This window comes from Sus scrofa, chromosome 4 (assembly GCF_000003025.6).
Source record: "Sus scrofa isolate TJ Tabasco breed Duroc chromosome 4, Sscrofa11.1, whole genome shotgun sequence".
Lineage (NCBI taxonomy): Eukaryota > Metazoa > Chordata > Mammalia > Artiodactyla > Suidae > Sus > Sus scrofa.
In genome coordinates, this window is record NC_010446.5 from 16,136,513 (window position 1) to 16,162,451 (window position 25,939).

Consider the following 25,939-nt stretch of genomic DNA (forward strand, 5'->3'; position numbering starts at 1 on the left):
AAAGTGGGAATCATTGTGCCTTTCATAAATTGTTAGAAAAGGATATAGTAGAACACAAAAAAAAAGAGAAGAAAAAAGTTCTTAACACAGTTCCAGGAATGTCATCAATAGTGAAAAACTGGTACCTACCAGTTTTTTAATTTATTTTTAATTTATTATTATTATCATTATTATTATTTTGCTTTTTAGGGCCTTACCAGAGGCATATGGAGGTTCCCAGGCTAGGGGTCAAATCAGAGCTACCACTGCTGGCCTATGCCACAGCCACAGCAAAGCTGGATCCGAGCTGTGTCTGCAAACTACGCCACACCTCACAGCTTGACCCAGTGAGCAAGGCCAGGGATTGAACCTGTATCCTCATGGATACTAGTTGGGTATCCTTACTGCTGAGCCACGATGGGAATTCCCAGCAGGTATCAATTTTAAACAGCTGCCCTGAGGCCAGTGTTTTTTGATGCGTGAACCTAAGGATCACCCTGTCCAGCTCCTGAAGCAGAGAAGTCAAGTTCTGTTCCAGCCATGAATCAGATAAAAATCTCAGCTCAACCTGGTGGGCCAAGTCCCCTTCTGGCTCCCGCCTAAAGACTACAAGACCCAGCATGCCACGCTCTGGGCTCCGAGGCCCCGCCTCTTTTGCGTCCGCTCGCTTGTGGGCGCAGCTCTAGGCCCCGCCTCCTCTCGTTGCGTGAGTCCTGGCGGCGCAATGGAGACCGGGTGCTGGTTGCTCGGCGGCGAGTTTGAGGACTCTGTGTTCGAGGAGAGGCGGGAGCGGCAGCTTGGACCGCCATCGTCCTACATCGCCAAGCGCTGCGAGCCGCAGGTGAGAGAGCGCCGCCTCTCGGCCTCACCCCAGCCCCTGAGCCCGGCACTCCGCGGGTCTCGGCCTGACAGGCTTTGGAAGCCTCACGCCCGCGTTGTCAAACTCCAGCCCAAACCCTCCCCACAGCTGGGCTATCTTATGCCCACCTGGTCTTCCCTGCCATCCCTTCCCCCACGGCGAATGTTCCAGGCACTGGGCTGGGTTCCTTTACATGTGTTCTCTTATTTTCCTTAAAATCCTTTACTTAGAGATGTCAGGCGCTCAGGAATTACTGAATTGTATTTTTGTTTTATTTCACTTACTTTTCCTCCTTGCCACATGCAGTTTTTCCACGTGACCTTAAGTACTTGTCCTGTAGACTAAAAGCATGGAGGGAAAGTGCTTTCAAAGTCCTGTGGTACCACGTTAAAAAGCCATGACTGTGAGCTTGGACCCTTGAATTCCAGCACTGGCCTTACCATTTGCCCTTCAAGGTGTCATTTCCTTATTTGTCATTTTAGAAAAATAGTGTTTGATGGGAGTTCTCTTGTGGTACAGCGGGCTCAGGATCCGGTGTTGACATTGCAGCAGCTTGGGTCACTTTTGTGGCACAAGTTCACTCCCTGGTCCGGGAACTTCCACACACCAAGGGCCGGGCCAAAAAAAAAAAAAAAAAAAAAAAGGTATTTGCGGCTCACAGAGTTATTATGCGAGTGGAATGAGGTAATACTTTGCTAGGTATGGTGTGCTGTATACTTCATAAAGTAAAATCCAAAAAATAATTGTCTTTAGAATTGGTTAGATTTGTTTTCCCTGCCTTCTCTGTGTGGGACCAGGTGTTTACCTTATCCAGAATGTCCCCTCTTAGGCTCATCCTTGTTCACAGCTTTTCTCTCTTAGAAAAGCTGATGAATGGAATATTTAAAGCCACCCCCTTCTGAACTCTTGCCTCTGAAAGCCAGTTTTGCTTGATTATTTCCCAGTAGGATAGTGAAAACTGGATGGAGGTTTGCAGTTGTGCAGTTCCAGAGGTTGGGATTGGCACATAATCTGATACAGTGTGTGATTGGAGGGCAGTAAAATACAAAGGAAAAGCATGGCTTCAGTGTATAGGTTGTTGAGTTACACAGTGCTTCAGGGAGAACTGGGGATGGCTAGCTTTCTCCCGCTGTGATGGATCAGGCTGAGACGGAAACTCTATTACTAAGGAGGTAGTCATACCCATACAACTCTTTTGGGAATAGAACCAAGAAATTTTGACCTAACGGTGGAACCGTCACAAATGCAGTTATGTTTGAATATAATAGCGTCTAATTGGGCATAGCCTTCAGTCAGCCTCAGTGTGTTTTACTGTGAGTAAAAGGGAGGATAAGACACTTCTTTGGGGCTGGAAAACTGGCGCACAGAGTGCTTTCCATTATCCCTGTTCTCATCCTAACGTTCTCTGTGCAATCATCAGGACTCAGCTTCACTTCTGTAGGGCTTAAATCAGAAAAGTGAATAAAATATTCCAGTGAGCATTTTCTGAGACATTTCTCATATAGTATTTTGGCGTTTGATTGCACAGAAGCCCCCTTTCAGCCTGAATTTCTGTCTCCACTTTGCTTAGATTTTACTCTTTTTTTTTTTTTTTTTTTTTTTGGCCATGTCCCAGGATGTAGAAGTTCCAGGGCCAGGAAATGAACCTGAGCCACAGCAGCAACCCAAGCCACTGCAGGGACAGTGCCAGGTCCTTAACCTGCTGTGCCACAAGGGAACTCCTTAGATTCTACTTTTGGCTTTTACACTTTCATAGTGGCACTAAATTAACAATTCTCCTTTCTTGTGTCCTTTCCGTAAAGAGTTGTCAATCCCCATTCCATCCATCCTAAAAATTTCTCTGCAGGAAAACATCTCAAAGAACCATTGTGAACTGTGCTAGTTTCACGTAGGTTCCCAGGCACCATGACTCCAAGTTAAAAATGCTATGGATAAAACCATAAACTTTTGCGCTTTTTTTAGTTGAGGTATTGTGCTTTGGTGTATTTATTACTTGTGATAATTTTAATAAACTGGGCCACTGTTAAAATTGTCATTCTTTGTCAGATGTTTTCCAGAGTCTTATCCTGAAGAAGGACCTGTTTTTGAGGTTTAATTAGTTATGTATGGGAACTTGCCTCTGAGTGTGGGCTGTAAAAGCAGAGCTTCATTCTCTATAATAGGCTATTTTCACAATTTCCAGTGGTTTTATGAAGACTCAGGGAGCAGTGATGATGTGGAAGCTCTAACCATCCAGAAATTCAAAGGGGACCTGGCCTACAGACGGCAAGAGTATCAGGTAGAGTTTAACACAGAGAAGATTGTGCCACTTGAAACGGGCCCTTGTTCTGTCCCTTACAGCATATTTAAATAACAGCGTACTAAGTTATGAGGGTATTGTTTGTGAAGATAAGTTTAACCTTTTGTGCCATGTGTTTGTAATCTTAGAATCCCAAGTTTCTGGCCTTTTCTACAAGGCTGTATATAATTTGTTTTGTTTCCTATAACTCCAGTATAGAGAGCTTGTGAGGATCCTTGTAGGTCTATTTCTCCAGCTTCTGTATCTCATTACGTGGGAGTCTCTAGTACAGATACCTTGTGGGGCCACAGGAGGAAAGCACCCCAAAATGTGTAAGAAAAGGGATGAACTAACAAGCAGTTACTTTATGTAGACCTCACATCATCCTCTCTAGAGTCCTGTTGTTATTTTGCCGATGAAAAGGTTTTACAGCAGGTTAGTGGTAAATCACTAACTAAATTCAAATCCTGGTCTTTTGGGCTCCAGAATGCTTTAGTTATATTCTTTAGCCATTTCTTGACTACCTTCTAGAAAAATAGTATGGACTGAAATACTCAAGTCTTACTTTAGTTCCTCGAAGGGTCAGTTATAACACTACTTTTTGTCTAAAAAAGACAAAACACCTCACCCCACTAACTGAATTCTTTTTTTCTAGCCTTTCTTTTCTTCCTTTCTTTTCACCTCTTCTCTCCTTTTCCTTTATTTAACAAATATTTGCCAGAAAGCTCTGCAGGAATATTCCAGTATCTCAGAAAAACTGCCATCTACGAATTTTGCCATGAAAAGGGATGTCCAGGAAGGCCAGGCTCGGTGTCTTGTTCACCTGGGAAGGCATGAGGAGGCCCTGGAGATTGCTACAAACTTGGTGAGTTTTCCAGGGCTTTTTTACATTTGCTTCCCTGGGATGGCTTAATAGTTTATTTTCTAAAATACAAAACAAAAACAAAAAAAACAACTTCTTGCTGGCAACAAAATCTGTGGGTTTGGATAAGCTGAGGAAAATTGTCAGTGGTGAAAGAACTTTATTGTGATGAACAGTTTGGAGCTCCAGGTAAAATCATTTCCTTGTAATCTTTTTTTCCTGTGTTATGCTCAAAATACTTCATTGCCTGAAAACCTCACTCACAAAGCTTTTACTCTTTGTTAGGAGGAAAAACTCAAAGTGGAAAGATTATCAGTGATTTGTTTTCTTCTCTACGTGTTTTGTTGTTGTTTCTTAGATTTTTATTTTCCAAAATTTCTACAAGGAACATGTATTACTTTTATAAACAGGGAAAAAATTGACTAAATATCATATTAAGTCAAACTTAATCCTTTCTAAAATGGAATCTGCAGATTTTTTTTAAAAATTAAAAAAAAAAAAGCAGTTCTCTGCAATTCTCAAGTCTGCTTGTTTTTGTTTTCAGATTAAAACACCTAGGGTTTTCATGTAAATTTTATATGGGGCTTGGTCTAAATCGACCAATCCTAGTTTATAGATGACCTGTTTTCTTCCTCAAAGGGTCACTTTTTTTTTTTTTTTTTTTTTTTTTTGGCTTTTTGCCTTTTCTAGGGCCGCTCCCGCGGCATATGGAGGTTCCCAGGCTAGGGGTCCAATCAGAGCTGTAGCCTCCATTCTACACCAGAGCCACAGCAACGTGGGATCCAAGCCACGTCTGCAACCTACCCCACAGCTCACGGCAACAATGGATCCTTAACCCACTGAGCAAGGCCACGGATCAAACCCGCAACCTCATGGTTCCTAGTTGGATTCATTAACCACTGAGCCACGATGGGAACTCCCTCAAAGGGTCTTAAAGAGGCAACAAGGCACTGATCTTGAACCAGAGGTCAGCCTGAAGTATGCATGAAATTATTGAGCTGCCCACCTCCATCTCATTGACTAAGAGAAATACCAAAATTTGCTTGTGAGTGGTTCATTGCATCGTACCTCAGCCTCTTGTAGTGAGAGAAAATCTTGGCAGTAATTGTCTTCAAAACATGGAAAACAGCTGTGTTTTGTTCTTTCTTTTTCTTCCCTCTACTAATTGTGGGTTAATTCTTTTTCTTCTTTTTATTGCCACACCTGTGGCCTATATAAGTTCTTAAGCTCAGGGTAGAATCTGAGCTGCATCTGTGGCCTATGCCATAGCTTGCTGCAACCCTGGATCCTTAATCCACAGGTGAGGCCAGGGATTGAACCTGCAACCTCACAGAGACAACCTTGGGTCCTTAACCTGCTGAGCCACAATGGGAACTCCCTAATTGTGGGTTAATTCTTAAGCTGGAAGATAAAATTATGGAAGTACATGGAATGAACTCAGTGAACTTGGTGGGGTTTAACAGTGTTCAGACTCTCTGGTCTACACATTAACAGCAGCCTTGTTTCTTTAAGTTGCTTTTTCTAGACATCAGCCACCCTTCCTTCATTCCTGTTCTGCATGTTCTCTCTTCCTTCCTTGAATCTCCGGCACATCTCTGTTGTCCTTTGTCTTCCTCACCAGATCATTGAAGGCAGCACAATGGCAGCTAGATTAGTGTCGTGTCAGGGCTGGATTATCTCTCTGGTTTCTCTGGTTCCTTCTAGTTTAGTGAGGCTCAGAGAAAGTCTTTGCTAGTCAGCAGATGCCAGGTCTCCAGAGCATGGGATGGTTACCAGGCAGGAGGAAGGACCAGTCGGAAGACCTTTCAGCTCCTCTGTCAGGACTTTGAGAACTGTTCATCGGGCCGCTGGGCACCCCATTGGGGAGGAGAGTTGGGAAGGAAGTAACAGCATCGGCTGTGGGTATCAGCCCGTTCTCTGGGTCTCTTCACGTGATCTCAGTGGACTCTGCCTATTTACATGGTTTTCTCATTTCCTGGTACCCTGTGTTTTGTTTTCATTTTAAAATTTCTTCCCTACTTGTAGACACTCTTCTTTTGTTATTAGCTCTGGCCCATTTTTAAGTTTTGTCCCAGTGGTTATTGTCCCTCACATTCTGTAGGGAGGCAGGTCAGTATACAGCACTGAACAAAATAGACTGCTAGTCCTGGAGTGCACATCAGGATATGAACATTTTATGCTCACAACTTTTTTTTTTCCTTCTTTTTTATTTTCTCTTTTGGCCGCTCTGTGGCATATGGAGTTCCTGGGCCAGGGATCCATCCAAGCCACAGTCGCAGCCTGTGTCACAGCTGTGGCAGTGCCAGATCCTTTAACCCACTGTACTGGGCTGGGGATTGAATCTGCCTCCTGGTGCTGCAGAGACACCACTGGCTGATCCTGTTGCACCACAGCAGGAGCTCCTACGCCCACAACTTCCATTGAAGTTTATTTACCTCCCTTCTTCATGGTTTTTAAATCAAATTTGTAGTAGAAATTTTTCTATAATTAAACATCTTATAGTGGCTGATATGTTCATGTGAGAAATTGTGGTAAGAACAATTTCCAGGAGAACTCCGGGAAACCTCTTTTTTGACAGTTAATGACTCTCTTCCCTCTTTTTCATTTATGTACGTCACAGACATTTATTTTGGTCCTACCATGTGCCCAATTCTGGATCCAATCCTAAGGAGACAGAAAACCTTATCCATACCCTGCACACACACTGCTCATCTGGTGTCTAGTGGGAGACTCCTTAGCCAGTTAACATGTGTCAGCTCTTCTGAAGTACCTTAATTCTGTGATTTCTAGTGGGATTGACTGTAGCTCTGTTCCTTATTAGCTCTGTGACATCAGGCAACTTATCTAATCTTAGTGACTCAGTTGATTCTTTTATAAAATGGGGATAGTAATAGAATCTATTTTAAAGGATTGTCATGAGGATTAAATGAGTAAAGCCCTGGAGTTCCCATTGTGGCTCAGCAGGTTAAGAACCTGACTAGTATCCATAAGGATGTGGCTTCCATCTCTGGCCTCACTTAGTGGGTTAAGGATCCAGTATTGCTGTGAGCTGTCTTGTAGGCTGCAGATGCAGCTTGGATCTGGCATTGCTGTGGCTGTGGCGTAGGCTGGCAGCTACAGCTGCGATTCAACCCCTAGCCTGGGAAGCTCCATATGCCACAGATGCTGCCCTAAAAAGAAAAAGAAATGAGTGCCCAGCATATGGCGAGCACTCTGCAAATGTTGTCATCATCACCATTGCATTACAGAAGTTGTGATATTCTGAAAAAAAATCACACAAATTCCTTTAAGTGGAATTTAATTTCCAGAGAGTTCTATACTGTGTGGGCCATCAAACCCATCATGAAAATCATAGTTTGTTACGTTACAGCCTCTACCCCAACACACGCTTGCTTTCTCAATGTGAAAATGTTTTTAAACAGTATAAAGCACTGCAGACCAGTTGTAGAAGAAAGGTGACATTTGCTATAAACAGTCTATATGTGCTGCTTTCCTTATTATAAATAAAAGACCTGAAGATGTCTTACTCAACAGTTATTAGACATCTGCTATGTCTGAGGTGCTGTGCTCCGTACTAGGAATTCAGCATTGAACACAAACTCTTTTGGAACTTAATCATCTGTGGTCTGTGGGGAAGGACAGAATACTGAACAATAGTAATAATAAAGCCAGATTAGTTCTGTTATTGGGAAGGCACAGTATGACCAAATAGGTTACCTGGGGCTTTATTTCCTATCTTTTCATTCAGTATGTAAATATTTAGAATCTTCCCCAAGCTTTCACTCACTGATCTGCCAGTTTCTTCAGGCTACATAATGGGTAGTTTTTACTCATATTTCTTGCTCAGTTCTATGTAAGGGCTTAATCTGGATACTAGAAGGCTAGGTTTTCCTTAGACTTAAAATCAAGTGAATCTCCAAAGACTTCAACTTAGAAAAAGAAGATTTGTTTTCCCTAACCCACAGGGCTTCTGCCATATAGCAAGTTAGGCAAGAGGTGATGGCTCTGGTAAGGAGACTTGAAAAGGATTTTCTGATCAGAAGGAAACCAAGCAGCCCCCTCTGGCCAGAAATAACTGGCCTTGGTAATAGCTCCCAGAGAAGGCATTTGGATTCAATTAAGATGCAGCATGAAACGCTGAGAGCTTCAGGGCCATCCTGTTTAAGAAGTCCAAGCCAAGTTTGGAAATAGAGTCCATTTGAATCCTCAAGGAAATGACCATTTGGATTTTTAGAAAAGCCTGGAAGATTAAAATGGAACCATTAGCCCAGGGTATAAAAAAGCTGGCTTGGTCTTTCAGATATCTGGCTGAGGACAATAAAGATTATAATACAAAGCAAAACTTAACTGAGATAGAGGTTTTGAGTTCTGAACTTTGCTAGGCCACTATCACCTGAATTATGCTACTGTTGTGACATTGGGCTGTTTGGGAATGACTGGTGATTATTTTGTTAGGTAGTATGTATTTCTCCAGGCTTGTGGTTTCAAACTGAGATTTGTTGAAAAATACTGAGTCCACTCTGTTAGTGCGGCTACTGAAAGACATAAGATGCATGACTTGGATTTTTAGACATCTTCATTTTTATGTGGGAAACGTCCTGTAGTTTAAACTTTCTAATGTTCGTTTTTTCTCCTTAGGAAAATAAGGCAACTAATACAGACCATTTAACCACTGTGCTCTACCTCCAGTTTGCTATTTGTTCAAGTTTGCAGAACTTGGAGAAAACAATTTTCTGCCTACAGAAACTGATTTCTTTGCATCCCTTTAATCCTTGGAACTGGGGGAAGTTGGCAGAGGCTTATTTGAATCGGGGGCTGGCGCTTTCAGCATCCTTTGCATCATCTCAGGAACAGAACACCTTGAGTGACAAAACTCTCAAATCCTGCTTTCCCCACTTGAGAAAAGACTGTCTTCTGTGTTTCCCTGAAATGAGCTCTGTGTTTTCTGTGGAAGCGAGCAGCGGTGACAACCAGAAGAATGAGAAAGCTCTTAAAAATATTCAAAACCGTGTGGCAGAAGAGAGAGCGGCGGTGTTACTACCAGAAACTCAGATGAAAGCCTGTGCCTCTTTTATACGAACCAGGTAAACTAAGAGTGGGTTAAACACACATGGTGCTAAGCGCAGCGTAAAGGTTTTATTTTTCTAATTTTAAGCTTCTAAAAATTTTAGGCTAGACACTTGGTATATGTTTTTGAGGCTTTTTTTCCCGTGGTCTAGATGGAATCCTTTGAGTGAGTCCTTTTAGCATGTGAGATTTAAAAACAAAACTGGGAGTTCCCGTCGTGGCGCAGTGGTTAACGAATCCGACTAGGAACCATGAGGTTGCAGGTTCAGTCCCTGCCCTTGCTCAGTGGGTTAACGATCCGGCGTTGCCATGAGCTGTGGTGTAGGTTGCAGACGCGGCTCGGATCCCGCGTTGCTGTGGCTCTGGCGTAGGCCGGTGGCTACAGCTCTGATTCAACCCCTAGCCTGGGAACCTCCATATGCAGCGGGAGCGGCCCAAGAAATAGCAACAACAACAACAACCAAAGACAAAAAAAATTAATAAATAAAAAATAAAAATAAAAAAAATAAAAACAAAACTGTGGGGTTCCCACTCAGCAGGTTAAGAACCCTACTAGTGTCCATGGGGATGCAGGTTCGATCCCTGGCCTCACTCAGTGATACTGCACTGCTAAGGTGAAGGTCATAGGTGCAGCTTGGATCCCGCCTTTCGGGATGGCCTATGCTGCGGTGTAGACCTGCAGCTGCAGCTCCGATTTGCCCCTTAGCCTGGGAACTTCTATATGTCACAAGTGTGGCCCTAAAAAGACAAAAGAAAAAAGTCAAATAAACAATGTTTAATTCGTCCTTCAGGGAATTCCCTTGTTTTAGGGACTCCCATGGTTTTGGCTCTATAGTGTAAAAGAGAGAGGAGAGAATACACTTGACCAATTTCGTAATTTGCGAGCGAAACAGACTCTCTTAGGTCTCCAATGATACCAAAAAACATCGTGTTGGGTTTTTCTTTTTGTTTTTTTAACTCGGGAGAATTCGATAAATATTGATTAACAGTGGGGCTTAACTGAAAATCGGTACCCATATGGTGGATTTTAAACTTCGATCAGCAGGAGTTCCTGTCATGGCACAGCAGAAATGAATCCGACAAGGAACCACAAGGTGGCGGTCAGTGGGTTAAGGATCTGGTGTTGCCGTGAGCAGACACGGCTCTGATCTCATGTTGCTGTGGCTTTGGCGTAGGCCGGCAGCCGTAGCTCCGATTGGACCCCCTAGCCTGGAATCCTCTATATGCCATGGGTACGGCCCTAAAAAGCAAAAAAAAAACTTGGCTCAGCAGGTGTTCACTTAGCACTGCCTCTGGCACTTTAATTCAGAGGTACATTGAATGACAGAGGTGAGCAGGGCACCTGATGGGTGCTGGGATCCTAAAGGACCTCAGAAAAGAATCCCTTGCCTAAAACTACTCACTGCATTGAGGAAACCACGCATGGTTGATGCCCGCCAGCACTGGTGCTAAACAGGGTGTCAGTGGCAGCAGAACTTAGCGGGGACCAGCACAGGCACTGTGCAGAGAGGCAGGAGGAAGGAAGCATCCTGCATCCTGGGAACGTCGGTCCGTTGTGTAGATAAGTGTGCACCAGGTGCTGTGTGGCTGTGATATTGTTTTAACCCTCACCACTCTGGGTAGGTGTTGGGCTTCCTCTGTACAGACTGGAGCTGATTGGAATCCTGCCCACTGTGGCGCAGCTGTGTAGTGTTGCCAGGACTTGGACCCAGGTCTTTGACTCCAGAGCCTGTGTTCTTGCCAGGATGTCTTGTGAAGTAAAGAAAGCCTGGCCCAGGGGTGGAAGTGCAGGTGTAGCGTGGAAGTGTCATCACACACTGTCTGGTGTGGTGAGAACTGTGTTGGTGGCAAGAGCCCGAGAGGTAGGCTGAGGACCACGAAGCCCAGATGGCATAGCAAGTAGGAGGCAGGACCTCAGAGGCAGATCGCATTTTAGGGAACCTGATAAATTGTTATTGAGAGGATGGGTCTGGACTTCTGCGCTTCTTTGCTGTCTGAATTTGTACCAATTACTTCAGCTCTCTGGTCTCCAGTTTCCTCATCTTGACAGATGGAGAAACGAGGAAGACGCCTACCTTGTAGGGTTGCAAGGATTAAAGTATCTGAAGCACTTATCGTAGGGCAAGGTATATTGTAAGCATTTAGTAAACATTGTACTTCTGTTATTTCATTTTTATCAGCGCAAGGCGTTAAATGCTGTTTTAAAGTGTTTGATCCCTAGGCTGAAAGCTCGAAGAGTATTCGCAGGTTTTAAATGTTGAAGTGGTGTGACGACAGCTCTAATTTCCAGGGTGATCTGGTGGCTGGGAGGATGTATTAGAAGTAGTTTGGAGCTCAGAGCACCAGCGAAGGGCCGTGGAATACTGGGCGGATGGTGTTGAGGCCCTGGCCTTGCTAGTGCCCAAAGAAGAGCTGTAACTGGACGACACTGAGGATGGAACAGGCAGCTTGCAACCAGCTGGTGTGGGGAGGACAGGATGGGGGGTGGGGTCGTACAGGAGTTAGATGACCCTGAAGAGTCTGCCCTGGGCATGAGGATGGGCAGTGTGGATGGTGGTGCCCCCACTGACACAGGTCACGCGAGGGTGGGGTGGGGAACAGGGCAGATGTAGGGTGAAAATGTAGCTGGCGCTTTCTGTTAGGAAACGGGAGCTGAGTTCAGAAGGAGGGAGGTGGAGAGTAAGGAGCTCCAGGAAATCAGATGGGAGGCTTTGAAAACTACGAGGTCATGTGCGACCTTTGAGAAGGTAGCGATGGGGTAACAGGGCAGATTGCAGAGGATTGAGGAATGAATGAGCATGACGTGGAGCAAGGATAAGCTGTATTTTTAAGTGATTTGGGGAGCATGCGAGAGGAAGCTTGGACCTAAGAGGTCACCTGTAAATGCATCCTGAGGCCGGGGAGCTGATGTGAACAGGCAGGGTGAAGGCTGAGCAGGTCGTGTTTTTTTGTTATTTTTTTGTTGTTGTTTTTTGTCTTTTTGCCATTTCTTGGGCTGCTCTCGTGGCATATGGAGGTTCCCAGGCTAGGGGTCAAATCGGAGCCATAGCCACAAGCCTATGCCAGAGCCACCGCAACGCGGGATCCGAGCAGCGTCTGCAACCTATACCACAGCTCACGCCAACGCAGGATCTTTAACCCACTGAGCAAGGCCAGGGATCGAACCTGCAACCTCATGGTTTCTAGTCGGATTCGCTAACCACTGAGCCACGACAGGAACTCCCAGGTCGTGTTTTTTAATAGAACGCCAGTGACTTCCCACTGCACTTACGTAAGCTCCATGTTTCTTTCCCTGGCCTACAAGATCTCGTGGAGTTGGCTCTGCCCGTCTTTTTCTCCTCTTTCACTGCAGTTTGTTTTCTCCTTAGCTGACCTGTCAAGCTGGTTCTTGGGTCGGGGCCCCCTTCCCCTTGCCAAGCCCTCTTCCTGAGTGTGTTCACCATGAATTTGAATCTTAACTCGAGGGGCAGCTCAGGAAAGCCCTCCATCACTGCCCCACCTGAGGTAGACATTTGATCTGCGCTGTCTTGCGCGTTCGTTTCATAGCTTTCATCCCTGCCTGAGGTCATCTTATTTGCTGCGCTCACTCTCCTTCCACCTGGAAGCAGAAGTGGCCTGTTTTGCTCCCCAGGGTCCGCCTGTGCCCTGAGTAGCGTGTGGTGCCTTCCTCAAGGCAGGAAAGGAGCAAGCAGGAGAGCTGAGTGCCTCTGGGTGTAGTAGTGAGACCTGAGGGAAATTGGAAAAATCTGCACATTCAATAATTTAGAAGAAGAGAAGGAGCCATGGGAGGAGAGCAGCAGGAGGAGAAAAGAGACGGGGTCATGACCCTGCAGGGAGGTTAGTGGTGAGCCAGGGGCAGGGTGGGCATCAGAGGGTCATTGAAGGTGGGGCCTCCTTCGGGTAATTGAAGTGGGCTAGAGAATCTCATTAGTCTTTGGGGTCAAGTTGCTGTGGGTTCAGGGAGACCAAGGGGTCAAAGAGCACTGACTTCAAAGGGACATATCCTGACACTTCTGGGGGGAGCCTTTGACTGGGAGGCTTTTTCTTTTCACTCCAAATTGTTTGTGCTTTCAATCTCTCGACTTCCATAGGAAGCCTTTTTGAGGTTTCGCCCTCTAAAGAATTCCTTTGAGAAGCTTTGGTCTATGAATTTTAGAAGATAACAACTCTCCAATGTAAAGTTGGGCCATTTGTTGAGAGTAAGGAGCTTTAGGGATTCAGATGGAGGCGAGTACCTTCTTTTTAACCTAGTTGGACTCACACCCAGCCCAGTTCCCAGGCCACGTGTGAACGTGTCCTTGCTGCTGTCCTTTGTGCAAGCCCATACATCGGGACCTTTCTGTTTTGCAGGCTTTTGCTTCAGCTTGCCCAGTCTCAGCAAACATCGTTTGCTTTGGAGAAGAACTTAAGGACTCAGCAGGAAATTGAAGATAAAATGAAAGGGTTCAGCTTCAAAGAAGACACTTTGCTGTTGATAGCAGAGGTGAGTGTGTCCCCTGGGGTGTATGTGAAATGAAGCATATAGATATTTTTCCTGGCTCCAAGACCATTTTTTAAAAAGCAGGAACAAATTTCCTCTACTAAAAGGCTTCTGTAACTCCTTCCTTTACCTTCCTTTTGGTCACTCAACCCCCAAGAGTGGCCTCTTCATCCTCTGTCCTGCAGGGCTAGGAGGCAGGCGCTGTGTTTCATTTACTTGCTGGCGCTTGTCAGCACCTGCCTGCTTGAACATCAGAAATGCCCCACAATTGTTTTGTGAGTGCTGAATAAATGAATGAAGGAGTGAATGTTGACATTTGGACAGCTCTTCTGTGTTTTTTTTTTTTTTTCCTCTCTTCACCCTTGTAACAGCCCATGGGATAGGGAGAGCTGGGGTGAGGCTCAGAGAGGCCCTGACTTGCCTGAGGTCAGATTTTAAGTGGCAGGACTAGGTTGAACCCATCCAGTTCCAAGCCTGTTTGTTTGTTTGTTTGTTTGTTTGTTTGTTTTCTGCTGCACCCTGTTACTACTTTGATGATTGCAGAGAAATTCAGATGTCAGGGTTTTTTTGTTGTTGTTATTGTTTTAACTTTTTTAGCTTTAAAAAAAATACGCAGAAATAGCAACAACAACAACAACAACAAAAAAGACAAAAGACAAAAAAAAAAAAAAAAAAAAAAACGCAGAGTTCCCGTCGTGGCGCAGTGGTGAACGAATCCGACTAGGAACCATAAGGGTGCAGGTTCGATCCCTGCCCTTGCTCAGTGGGTTAAGGAACTGGCGTTGCCGTGAGCTGTGGTGTAGGTTGCAGATGCGGCTTGGATCCCGCGTTGCTGTGGCTCCGATCCCGAGTTGCTGTGGCTCCAGAGGCTACAGCTCCGACTGGACCCCTAGCCGGGGAACCTCCATATGCCGAAGGAGCGGCCCTAGAAAAGGCAAAAAAAAGAAAAAAAAAAAGAAAAAAAAGTACACCTGAGTTCCCTGGTGGCTCATTTGGTGTTGCCACTGCTATGGCACAGGTTTGATCCCTGGTCCGAGAACTTCTGCATGCTGCTGGCCCAGCCAAAAAAAAAAAGCTTTTGAAATTTCTTACGATGACATTTGGAGATTATATGATATTCATGCTACTTCCTTTTAGTATATAGTTGAAACTTGACAGCTCAGGTACTTTTCTAAGGAGAATAACTCTCTGTTCAATAATATCTTCACATCGTTCTTTCAAGAAATGCCGATTGCATATCTAGCCTGTCTTCCTTCCCCAGGCTATGCGCTCATGTGGACTCCTTTTTGCTCTTCCGGGATGATGCTCTCCTGTCTGTTCTCTTTGCACCGTTTCCAACCTTTTCCCTTCTATGGGCTCTTTCCCTTGAGCCCGCAGACACACACAGATACACACTCTCTCCTGAATTTACTGTAGCCTTCCCTTCTTCTTTGTTTTCCTTCATCTTTCTATGGCATTTGGAGCTATTGACCACTCACTCTTTGTTCCCTCTTCTCTTTGCTTCTGGGCAGCTACACTAGTCTAGTTTTTTTCTATATTTCTTTCTTTCTTTTTTTTTTTTTTGCTTTTTAGGGCTACACCCGTGACATATGGAAGTTCCCAGGCTAGGGGTCCAGTTGGAGCTGCAGCTGCCAGCCTACACCACAGCCACAACAATGCAGGATCCCAGCTGTGTCTGTGACTTACACCACAGCTCACGGCAACACCGGATCCTTAACTCACTGAGCATGGCCAGGGATTGAACCTGCAACCTCACGGTTCCTAGTCAGATTCGTTTCTGCTGTGCCACGATGGGAACGCCTTCTCCTATATGTCTTAACATTCCTCCGCCTCTTGGGACTCCGCTAGTTTCCTGAGTGTCTTAAATAAATGGCATTCCCTGAGCTTTTACTCGGGTTCTCTATTTTCTCTCTCTCTCCCACAGAAATCAGAACCACGCTCGTAGTTTCTCTTGTCACCTCTGGGTTGATAACCCTCCAGTCTGTGTCTCTAGTCCCATCTCAGATTAGCTACCTGCAGAGTGATTAATCTGAGGTGATTATCGATGTGCTGTCACTTCAAGTACAAGTGTAAAATGGGGTTACGTGTCAAAACCCTGTTTTAAAACAACCAACCAACAAACCCCATTTAGTCAGTCTCTGGTCAGTGCCCAGCATGGAGCTGGCCTTCATTAAGTCTTGTGAGAAGAAGCAGAAGGGAGGTGGAGAGAACCACGGCTTTGTTCTAGACCTCATTTTTCCATCAATTCCACCTGTCATTCTCCCTTCACCCAGACCTGGACGCGTACTTGCTGTGGGCCTCCTCTTCTCCAGTCTCGCCTCCACCAGGCGCCACACCCACCCCTCCTCCAGGGCCCACCACCAGCACTCTTGTCACCTCATGTTCAACTCTCACAGTGATTTCTTGCCCTATCTCCTTGCTTCTTTGCTTTCTCCCACAAAACTGTCTTGATCTGTGCTGCTGGGTTCATCTTAAAATATTGCTTTGACCGTGTTACCTGCTTGCTTAAAAACTAAAATAAGGGATTTCCTGTGGTGGCTCAGTGGGTTATGAACTCGACTAGGATCCCTGAGGATATGGGTTCGATTCCTAGCCTTGTTCAGTGGGTCAAGGATCTCGCGTTGCCATGAACTGTGGTGTAGTTCACAGATGCAACTGGGATCTGGTGTTACTGTGGCTGTGGCTGATTCAACCCCTAGCCTGGAAACTTCCATTTGCTGCAGGTGCGGCCCTAAAAATCAAAAAAAAAAAAAAAAAAAAACTAAAATAAAATGTGTCACCATTACCTCAGAGGTCAGGTCTAGGTCTAGTTCAGGTGCTTTGATATAATGTCCAAGGCCTTCCAGAGAGTAATCACAGTTAGGACCTGGCCATTCCTCAGGCAAGTCTTTTGCTTCCACTAGACTAATCTGCGTGTCTAACAGACTTATCATGGGTTTTCTCATCTCCACCTCCATTGAGGTTGGATCCATCCTCAAAGACCCAACCCCTTCCTCCAAGAAGCTTTCCCTATACGTCCTGGTCTGTGGCAGTTGCTTCTTCCTCTGGGCTCAAAGAGAGTGATTGCTGGAATAGATAGCTCTTTGGGCCCTAAAAAAAAAAAAGTCTTTTCAAGTAAATTTTAGGTTCCTTATAAGTATGACAGCCTTGCAGGATGTCTTAAACATTTTCCTATCCTTCACCATGCTCAGTTCATCTGTGGACTGGTTGGAATAGTAGTTCTCCACCTGGATAGTACATAGGAAGTACCTCTGGAGCTTTTTAAAAATGACAGATTCCTGGGCCCTCGTTGGGATGATAATGTGCAGCCTGTGCCATACAGAATTCCTGGGCTAGGGGTGGAATTGGAGCTGCAGCTGTTAGCCTACATCACAGCAACACTGCATCCGAGCCACATCTGCAACCTGTGCTACAGCTTGCTTGTGCTCAGATCTTGTGCTCTGATTACACTGTGACAGGAGTTCCCATTGCGGCTCAGTGGGTTGAGAACCTGACATAGTCTCCTTGAGGTTGTGGGTTCAATCCCTGGCCTTGCTCAGTGGGTTAAGGATCGGAATTGCTGAAAGCTGTGCCATAGGTTACAGATGTGGTTTGGATCCGGCATGGCTGTGGCAGTGACATAGGCCTTGCAACTTCAGCTCCAATTCAGCCCCTAGCCTGGGAACTTCCATATACTCATGGGTGCAGCCCTAAAACAGAGAGACAAACCAAAAAACCCATTGTGACATGAGCATGACCCTATATCCTTTTTTTTTTTTTTTGTCTTTTTAGGGTCACATCTGTGGCATATGGAGGTTCCCAGGCTAGGGGTCAAATCAGAGCTGTAGCTGCTGGCCTACACCACAGCCACAGCAATGCCAGATCCTTACCCACTGAGCAAGGCTGGGATCGAAACCGCATCCTCATGGATACTAGTCAGATTTGTTTCCGTGCATTTCCGCTGAGCCATGACAGGAACTCCATTATCCTTAAATATTTCTTGATTACATACCTTTTTTCTTTTTAGGTTGTTTTATTTGAATTAGGATCCACATAGGTCCACATACTGTCTTTGATTCTTTTGTCTCTTATGTCTCTTTAATTCAATAACAGTTCCCCTTCCCCCTCTTCTTTTGGTGATTTTATATATATATATATGTGATAAAATTTGGGAGTTCCTGTTGTGGCACAGTGGAAACAAATCTGACTAGTATCCATGAGGATGCAGGTTTGATCCCTGGCCTTGCTCACTGGGTCGGGGATCTGGCTTTGCCATGAGCTATGGTGTAGGTCGAAGACAGCTCAGATCCTACGTTGCTGTGGCTGTGGCGTAGGCCAGCAGCTGCAGCTCCAATTCAACCCCTAGCCTGGGAGCTTCCACATACCACAAGTGTGGCCCTGAAAAGCAAAAACAAAAGATAAAATTTGGAGTTTCCGTTGTGGCTCATTAGGTTATGAACCCTACTAGTATTCACGAGGATGCGGGTTTGATCCCCAGTCTTGCTCAGTGGTTTGATCTGGCATTGCTGAGAGCTATGGTGTAGGTTGCAGACACAGTTCAGATCTGGCTTTGCTGTGATTGTGGCGGAGGCCAGCAGCTGCAGCTCCGATTCGATCCCTAGCCTGGGAACCTCCAAATGCTGTGGGTGTGGCCCTAAGAAGACGATAAATAAACACACACACACATGTATACATACATACATATATGATAAAATTTGGAGTTCCGGTTGTGACACATTGGGTTAAGGACCTAACACTGTCTCTGCGTATTCAGCTTTTATCCCTGACTTTGCTCAGTGGGTGAAGGATCCGGCATTGCTGCAAGCTGTAGGTCAAAGGTGTGGTTCCAGGTCAACTCCTAGCCTGGAAACTTCTACATGCTCCAGGTTCTGCTGTTAAAAAGAAAAAAAAAAAAAAGATAAAATTTGCCGTCTCAGTCATTGTTAGCGCACAGTTCAGTGGCGTTAATTACATTCCCAATGTTGTGCAACCATCACCACTATCTATAAAACTTTTTCATCACTAACAGGAATACTGTAACCATTAGGCAATAATTCCCATTTCCTCCTCCTCCCAACCCCTGGTAACCTCTAATCTGCTCTTTGTGTCTGTGAGTTTGCCTATTCCAACATATTCCAAAATATTTCAAATAGTGACATCACATAATATTTGTCCTTTTAAGTCCGGGTTATTTTACTTAGCATAGTGTTTTCAGGGTTCATCCATGTGAATCAGAACTTCATTCGTTTTATGGCTGAATAACATTCCAAGGTATATACACATATACACACACCATGTCCTGTTTGTCCACTCAGCTGTTGATGGCACTTGCATTGTTTCCACCTTTTGGCTATTATGAGCAATGCTGCTGCGGACGTTGGCATACAAGTATCTGTGTTCCTGATTTCAGTTCTTTGGGGTTTCTACCTAGAAATGAAATCGTTGAGTCATCTGGTACTTCTGCGTTTAACTTTTTGAGGAACTACCAAACTGCATTTTATTTTATAGTTTGATGTTTTAAACTAACATTGTGACATGATCATGGCCCTGTATCTTTAAATATTGAGTACATAATTTTTAGCGGCTGCTTAGTAGTCCAGTTATAGCTCTTGATGTAGTATCATTTATTTCGTTAAGTCCTATGCTGAACATTTAACAAATTTTCATAAGTTTGCAAAAAAAAAATACATGTATTTGTTTTAGAATAGATTATCAGAAATAGAATCACTGGGTTAAAGTGTATGAACATTTTAAAGACTTGAAGCATATTTCCAAATTTTCATTTAAAAAATCTTCTGTGTATATATCCTCCAGCAGCATATGAAAGTACTGATTTTCCTTCCCTAATCGTAGAAATTAGGTTGAGCCGTGTGAAATCCAATCATTTTTACCATAAAACAACGATTTTATGTTGAGCAACTTAACTGTTACTTAAGGGCTGCACTGGCAGCATAAAGAAGTTCCCAGGCTAGGGGTCCAGTTGGAGCTACAACTGCTGACCTGCGCCACAGCTGCAAACTACACTGCAGTTCACAGCAACGTCAGATCTCTAATGCACTGAGCGGAGCCAGGGATCGAACCCAAGTCCTCATGGATACTAGTCGGGTGCGTTTCCGCTGAGCTACTGTGGTAACTCTTATTATTACTCTTTGAAATCTATAATTTCATTAGTAAAGATAGCAGTTTTTAATATTATTATTTGATTACTAATAAGATGAACAATTTTTTTCATGCATTCGTCAGCTATTTATAGCCTGTGAAATACCTAGTCATGCTTTTTCTTCATTATTTGTATGTTTCTGTTTTTCTTATTAATTTTGAGAGGGCTGTCTAAATTAGGCTTACTAACCCTTTATGTGTTGCAGTATTTTCTGAAGTTTGTGATATTTTTTGTATATAGAAGTTTAAAATTTTTATTTGGCCAAAGACTTTTGCAGATGCTTTGGCACGTGTGAGTGATGTACCTGCTGAGCCCGCTTTTTGGAATACTGCATTATTTGAATGTTACTGTTATACAGTTCTCCTCTCTCCTTTTTGTTTGCTTTTTGGGGGGTGTGGCCACACTCACAGCATGTGGCATTTTCCAGGCCAGGGATAGAACCCATGCTGCAGTTGTGGTCTGTGAAACAGCTGTGGTGTCAATGCCAGGTCCTTAACCTACTGTGCCACAAGGAAACGTCCTCTCTTTTTTTAGTTAAAAAAAAAAACAAAAAAAAAAAAACCTTTGATGTTATATCCCAGATTTTCAAATGCCACATTTCATTGAGTCCAAGTAGTCATTAGCTGTTGAGACACATCATTATTTGATGTTCCACTAAAAGAAAAATAAGATGTTCTTTACACTATGACGTACCAGAGGTTATAAGATACATCTTGAATTCAGAAATGTTAAAATATGAAACAGGAATTGTCTTTGAATTGATGAAAATACTGTGCTTTAATAAATCCTGACAGTTGCCTGGTTAAGCTGTTCATCCCGTCAGCTCTGTCTCAAACAATAAGTAGTCTTTGAAGATTTAAAGCCACTGAAACCTGTTCTTTGAGTGGGTTTCTGATCCATTATAATTTGAATATTTATGAACACATTGGACCTCAGGGTTTGTAGGAAATTTACAGATCATCTGGTTCAAATCCAAGTGACTTAAATTCCTCTATGTCGTCAAGCCACTTGGCTCCATAGCTTTTCCTGCTAAACAGTGGGAAATGCTTGGGGACATAATTTTAGTTCGCTGTCCTTCTCAAAGACGGACTGATCACTTAGTGGGTTCAGGAGCAAGCTTCCTACAGACTTGACTTTGTGGGTGCCGTGCCAGAGACGAACTTTTGCAGAATCTGGGCCTGGTTCCGACCAGTAGGGAGCAGTATTGTGCCTTCAGAGAGCAGGCCTGCTCCTTAAGTCCCTGAGGTTGCTGTGGTAACGTTTCTGGAGAGATGGAGTCTCTCCTGATGGGAAAGGTATTTGCTTCTCTGCTGCCTTGACTTCTTTACCTTCTAAGAGAAGGAGTCTGTGCTGTCTATACAGCAGCAGTCATATTCTGCCCAAGCTCTGCTGTTCCGTCGTTTTACAAGACGGGGGAATCACGGGGGGTTGCATTCTTGCCAGCTGAAGATGCTCTTTGTACAAGAAGGCTGACTTGGCGCTCCCTGTAGCTGGAATGGTACTGCGGCCACGCATGTGCCTCAGTGATTTGTCCGCTCGGGAAGATGAGAGCGGAAACAGGGGATCAATTACAAATTTGGTCTGGGATTACTACTCCTGAACAAATTTCTTTTCACTAAGTAGAATTGTCAGAGTTGTCCCCTGGCTGCTAAAGAATTTCTCCTTCTGTACAGAATCCTTTATACTTGATGAATAGCGTCATCTCCTATTCCTTGTCTGCTGCCCCTGTTATTGGGACAGGGTTTTTTTTCTTCCTACTGCAGGTTATGGGAGAAGATATCGTCCCAGAAAAAATAAGAGATGAGGTTCACACTGAGGTGAAGTGTGTTGGCCCTGAAGCCCTGTCTGCCTTGGTGATTGCATCTTCGAAAGAATTTGAAGACAGGTGGTTCAGAAAGATCAAAGACCACTTCTGTCCCTCTGAAAATCACTTCCATACAGAGATAAAAATCTTGGTTTAGTGGGCCCTTTGAAAACAAAACAAACATCTTGTGCTGTATTAATTGTCCTGGTTTACTTCAGACAGAATCCACTGCTAATCGTGGAATCTACTGAATTAAAAACGATTATTTATATTTTATAAAAATGGCTTCTCTTCCAGATTATTTCTATTGTGTTCAGTTTCTTGGGTTTTTTTGTTTTGTTTTGTTTTTTTTTTTTTTGATTTTGCTTTTTAGGGCCACACCTGTGGCATGTGCACGTTCCCAGGCCAGGGGTCAAATCAGAGCTACAGTTGCTGGTCTACACCACAGCCATGGCAATGCCAGATCCCCGACCCACTGAGTGAGGCCAGGGATCTAACCCACATCCTCAAGGATACTAGTCGGGTTCGCTTCTGCTGTGCTGCATGGGAACTTCTTTTCTTTTTAGGTTTTTACCATTCACTTATCTGAGGAATACTGCCCCTCCAAAAGATATCTCTTGGGAAAGTATATAAAAGTGGCTATTAGATTTCATAGTCGTCTATAAACAGTTGCTGTATTATAATCAACAGCCTAAGCATCCACGTTGGTTAGGTGAATTCATCAGAAGCAACCACGCATGTCGAAGTGTGACAGTAAACCGTTTCTGAGAAGGGTGCGCCAAGCTCTGAGATTTACCACACTTGTCAGCCCACGTGTTTGTTAATCTTCCAGTTTCATAGATGCCGAAGGACACTCCGCTACTTGTGGTCCAGAAAGCAGGACAGGCTTTAGCATATTTGTATCATTTTCTTTGCCTCCCAAGTCCTAAGGCGGGTGACACATACCGGCCCCCAAAGGAATGAGCTCCCTTGGATTGGGGTGCGTTACAGAAGAACCCTGAGCTCAGGAAGCACAGATCCTTTATAACAGAGCCCTAAGCGGGGCTGCCCTGTGCTCCAAGGAAGTACAGGCTCTCCTTTTTAAGGCTCTTTGCTATGAAACCATCATTGACATGATAGTCTGGGGTGAAGGCCTGTTAGGCCCTTGCTCAGCAGATGTACAGAAACACGAGACCCTGGAGCTCTGACTCAGGCGATCACCCTCTCCTTCCAGCCACACACATTTTAATCAGTCTGCGACATCATCTTTACCTACACAAGGCCATTGCCTGACTCGCGTTGTCTGGGAGGGGAGAGCTCCCTTATGAGAAGTGGAATTTAATAACAGACCCAGAACTTCATCCAGTGTTATTGTTTGAGACTCTGAATGTGGGTGAGAACACGACTAGCCATGGCAGGGGTAGTCTTTTGTCTCTAATGTGAAACAAAAGACTTCGCATATTTAACAGACGTTTCAGTTTCTAGGAACCATTAAAAAGTATGGAAATTCCTCCACGGTTCCCATTGCCCCCACTCCGTCATTGTGTCATTGACAATCACTGAGGTCCAGTTGTCCTGGGGTTTATGTCTAGTTGTGGGTGGCCCACAGGATAGAGCCCAGAGGCCACATGGTTTTCTAAGCCCTTCCCAACACTGCCTGTGGCTCCCAAGGGCTTCCGTCTTTCCCGCTTTCCACCGTCAGTGTGCCCTGTCACTGCTTGGCTTTCACTCCAGCAGCCCTACCCGGAACCTCTCCCCACCCACCCTTCGTGTGGCTAACTCATACTTGGCTCACAGGTCTCCACCTGGTTTTAGCTTCCAGAAGTCTGTTCCCATCAAGCAATGGGAGGTTTTGCCCTGTGTTCCTTCACTGCCCTTTGACCCCATATTGACCCCTATTACTCTGTCTTCTCATTGCCTGTTTATTTTCCATGAGACACTTCAAACTGTAAAAACTGAGTTCCCGTCATGGTGCAGCAGAAACGAATCTGACTAGGAACGCTGAGGTTGCAGGTTTGATTCCTGGCCTCGCTCAGTGGGTTAAGGATCCGGCGTTACTGTGAGCTGTGGTATAGGTCGCAGATGTGGCTCGGATCCCGCGTTGCTGTGGCTGTGGTGTAGGCTGGCAGCTGTAGCTCCGATTAGACCCCTAGCCTGGGAACCTCCATATGCCGTGGGTGTGACCCTAAAAAGCAAAAAAACTGGAAAATCAAGGATAGGACTGTCTTGTTCTTATTTGTATCACCAGGACAGAACACCTGACATCTTACCAAACATTTATTGAATCACTAAATTAATTGGCCAGCATCTTCCTTTGTTTGCACAAAAATTTAATACCCCACAGATCTGACAGTCTGCTCAGAGATGCTGCCCTTTTCTCTTTCTGCAGCTAAAAACCCTCCCTCCCTTTCATCTACGCCTCCTAGACATGCCGGTTTCTCCCCAAGCTTGTCCAGGCTTCCCATCTCATCCTAGTCCCCTTCTAACTTTGCCCAGGCTTTTTGCCTCAGCCTCCTGCTTTCCTCCCAGACCTGCCGTCGACGCTGTCCCGAACTGCTGAGTGGTCTTCGTGGACCTGCCCACACCCTCGCCTCTGCCCCACGTCTCTCCTGGCAGCAGCATGACCACCATGTAAGGACCCAGCCTCCTGTGCCCTGATGCTTCAGCTGTAACGCTGGGCAGGAAGGGGCCCCCAGGAAGACTGGGCACTTCCAGGTGTCATCACACACACACACACACACACACACACGTCACGACCATTCCCAGCACAGATGGTGAAGGTAATTAACTGAGCAATGATGATGCTAAAGAAAAATCCGCAGGCCTGCCTGCGAGCCCCACCCTCTGGTTAATGAATGAATCACTCAGGTGAGCAAATGTGGAGAAAAGAGGTGTCTGTCTGCGTCCAGTGGGTGGGGGACCTAAGGGCTGATCTTGTCTCATGACTCTCAGAAGGCCTCTCTTCGGTGTTTCCTTCCATGGGGGCATCCCGCCCAGAAGCTGAGCCAGTGAGAACCCTTTGTCTTTTATACTCTTACACCCTTGTGAGCTTACACTACAGCCAAAGGGATATTATAAAGATTACTCTGAGTCCTTCAGTGATTCCCCAAATGCTGCTTGAGGCCTGGGAGGCCCCCATGTGGCCTGGCCCCCGCCCACTTCACCCCACCTCATGTTGGCTTCTTCTCATGTCTTTGACCCCTACCAGTATCCTCCCACCAAGCCCTGGGCCCATCCAGTTACCTCGACTTGGGACACTTCCCCATGATCCCCCAGCCCTGCCATCAACCTGTCCTGCCTACACATCCCAGCTCAAAAGTCACCCTCAGACAAGCTGTTTCTGATGCCAGACTTGCTCAGGTCACCCTTTAAATGTCAGAGCACCTGCGTCTCCCCCTGCCCCCACCCCCATGTTTAAGGGAACTGTAATGGAATATTCATTGTCTGAATCCTTGCTAGATCCTAAGCTCCAGGACTGTGTCTTTGGTTTGCCCCTTCATGGCAGAGCTCAGCTTCCTGAACACGCTGTGACTTCTGCCCAGTCCTGCCTTTCTGGAGCCCCGGGCCCTTGCAGAGACATCCTGAAGCCTGGTGAGGCAGCGGAGCCCCACTGCCAGCGCCACGGGTGACTCTGCCTGCCTGTGAGGTACCACATTTCAACAAAGATGTGCTTCCTTTTTGAAAAACCTTGGGTAGAAATCTCCATGAAACAAATCCAAGGCCGTTGTTTACCAAAGCGATTATTTCAAATAGCAGCTTTCTAGTGCTTTTGAAATCTCCTCTATAAAAGTAGTTTATGCACAGCTTTCCAAGGTCTTAATCATAAAAATAAACAAGCAAACAAAACCCAGAGAGGATTATACAAAGGCTCCAAAGCTTGTGAAACCATGGTCCTAATGAGGGGAGGCCCAGGGCTGCTCCAGTCCTGTCTTCCTGATCAAAGTTGTCCACCAGGCGACTGCTGACGAGGTCAGGAGAAACAGAACAGGCATTTGTCTGCTTGGGGATCACTGCTCCTTATCTTTTTCTCCCTCCTCAGCTCAGAGTGGCTTGGTCACCTAAAGCTTCAATGTTGTGCATGCTCAGTCCTTGAGCTGAGAACCACCCTCCATCTCTGAGAACTGCCCTTTTATCACCAGGCCAGATACCTGGCAGTCATATTTGTCCTCAGTGACCCTAATGATGGGAGAGTGGAAGGAGGGTTCACCCGACCTAGGCTGCACCAATCAGAATCTCCCCTGAGATTTATATATTTATTTAGGAAAGAAATAGATTTTTTTTTTTTTTGTCTTTTTTAGGGCTGCACCCACAGCATGTGGAAGTTCCCAGGCTAGGGGTCGAATCGGAGCTGTAGCCACAGACCTATGCCACAGCCACAGCCACAGCAATGCAGGATCCAAGCCGTATCTGCGACCTACACCACAGCTCATGGCAATGCTGGATCCTTAACCCACTGAGTGAGGCCAGGGATCAAACCTGCCTCCTCATGGAT

The 25,939-nt window shown here is 45.2% G+C and overlaps 1 protein-coding gene across 4 annotated transcripts; it reads left to right on the plus strand.

Moving 5' to 3' along the window:
• On the plus strand, positions 665–25,341 carry C4H8orf76 (chromosome 4 C8orf76 homolog). 4 transcript variants are annotated; one of them, XM_013996505.2, is made up of 6 exons: positions 665–820; positions 3,021–3,116; positions 3,772–3,981; positions 8,617–9,062; positions 13,396–13,528; positions 21,405–21,603. In XM_013996505.2, exons 1-6 carry the CDS (start codon positions 704–706, stop codon positions 21,459–21,461), a joined length of 1,059 nt encoding a protein of 352 aa, XP_013851959.1. In that variant the 5' UTR covers positions 665–703; the 3' UTR covers positions 21,462–21,603. The 4 variants fall into 4 exon arrangements, with proteins under 4 accessions (XP_013851959.1, XP_013851960.1, XP_013851958.1 ...); XM_013996506.2 differs by lacking the exon at positions 21,405–21,603 and adding an exon at positions 24,953–25,341 and having other exon boundaries at positions 666–820; XM_013996504.2 differs by having other exon boundaries at positions 667–820; positions 21,428–21,750.

Coding starts and splice junctions, on each gene's coding strand:
- C4H8orf76 (XM_013996504.2), top strand. CDS start 704: ATGGAGACCGGGTGCTGGTTGCTCGGCGGCGAGTTTGAGGACTCTGTG. Junction 3,982..8,616: donor TGGAGATTGCTACAAACTTG/GTGAGTTTTCCA, acceptor TTTTCTCCTTAG/GAAAATAAGGCAACTAATAC. Junction 9,063..13,395: donor GCCTCTTTTATACGAACCAG/GTAAACTAAGAG, acceptor TCTGTTTTGCAG/GCTTTTGCTTCAGCTTGCCC.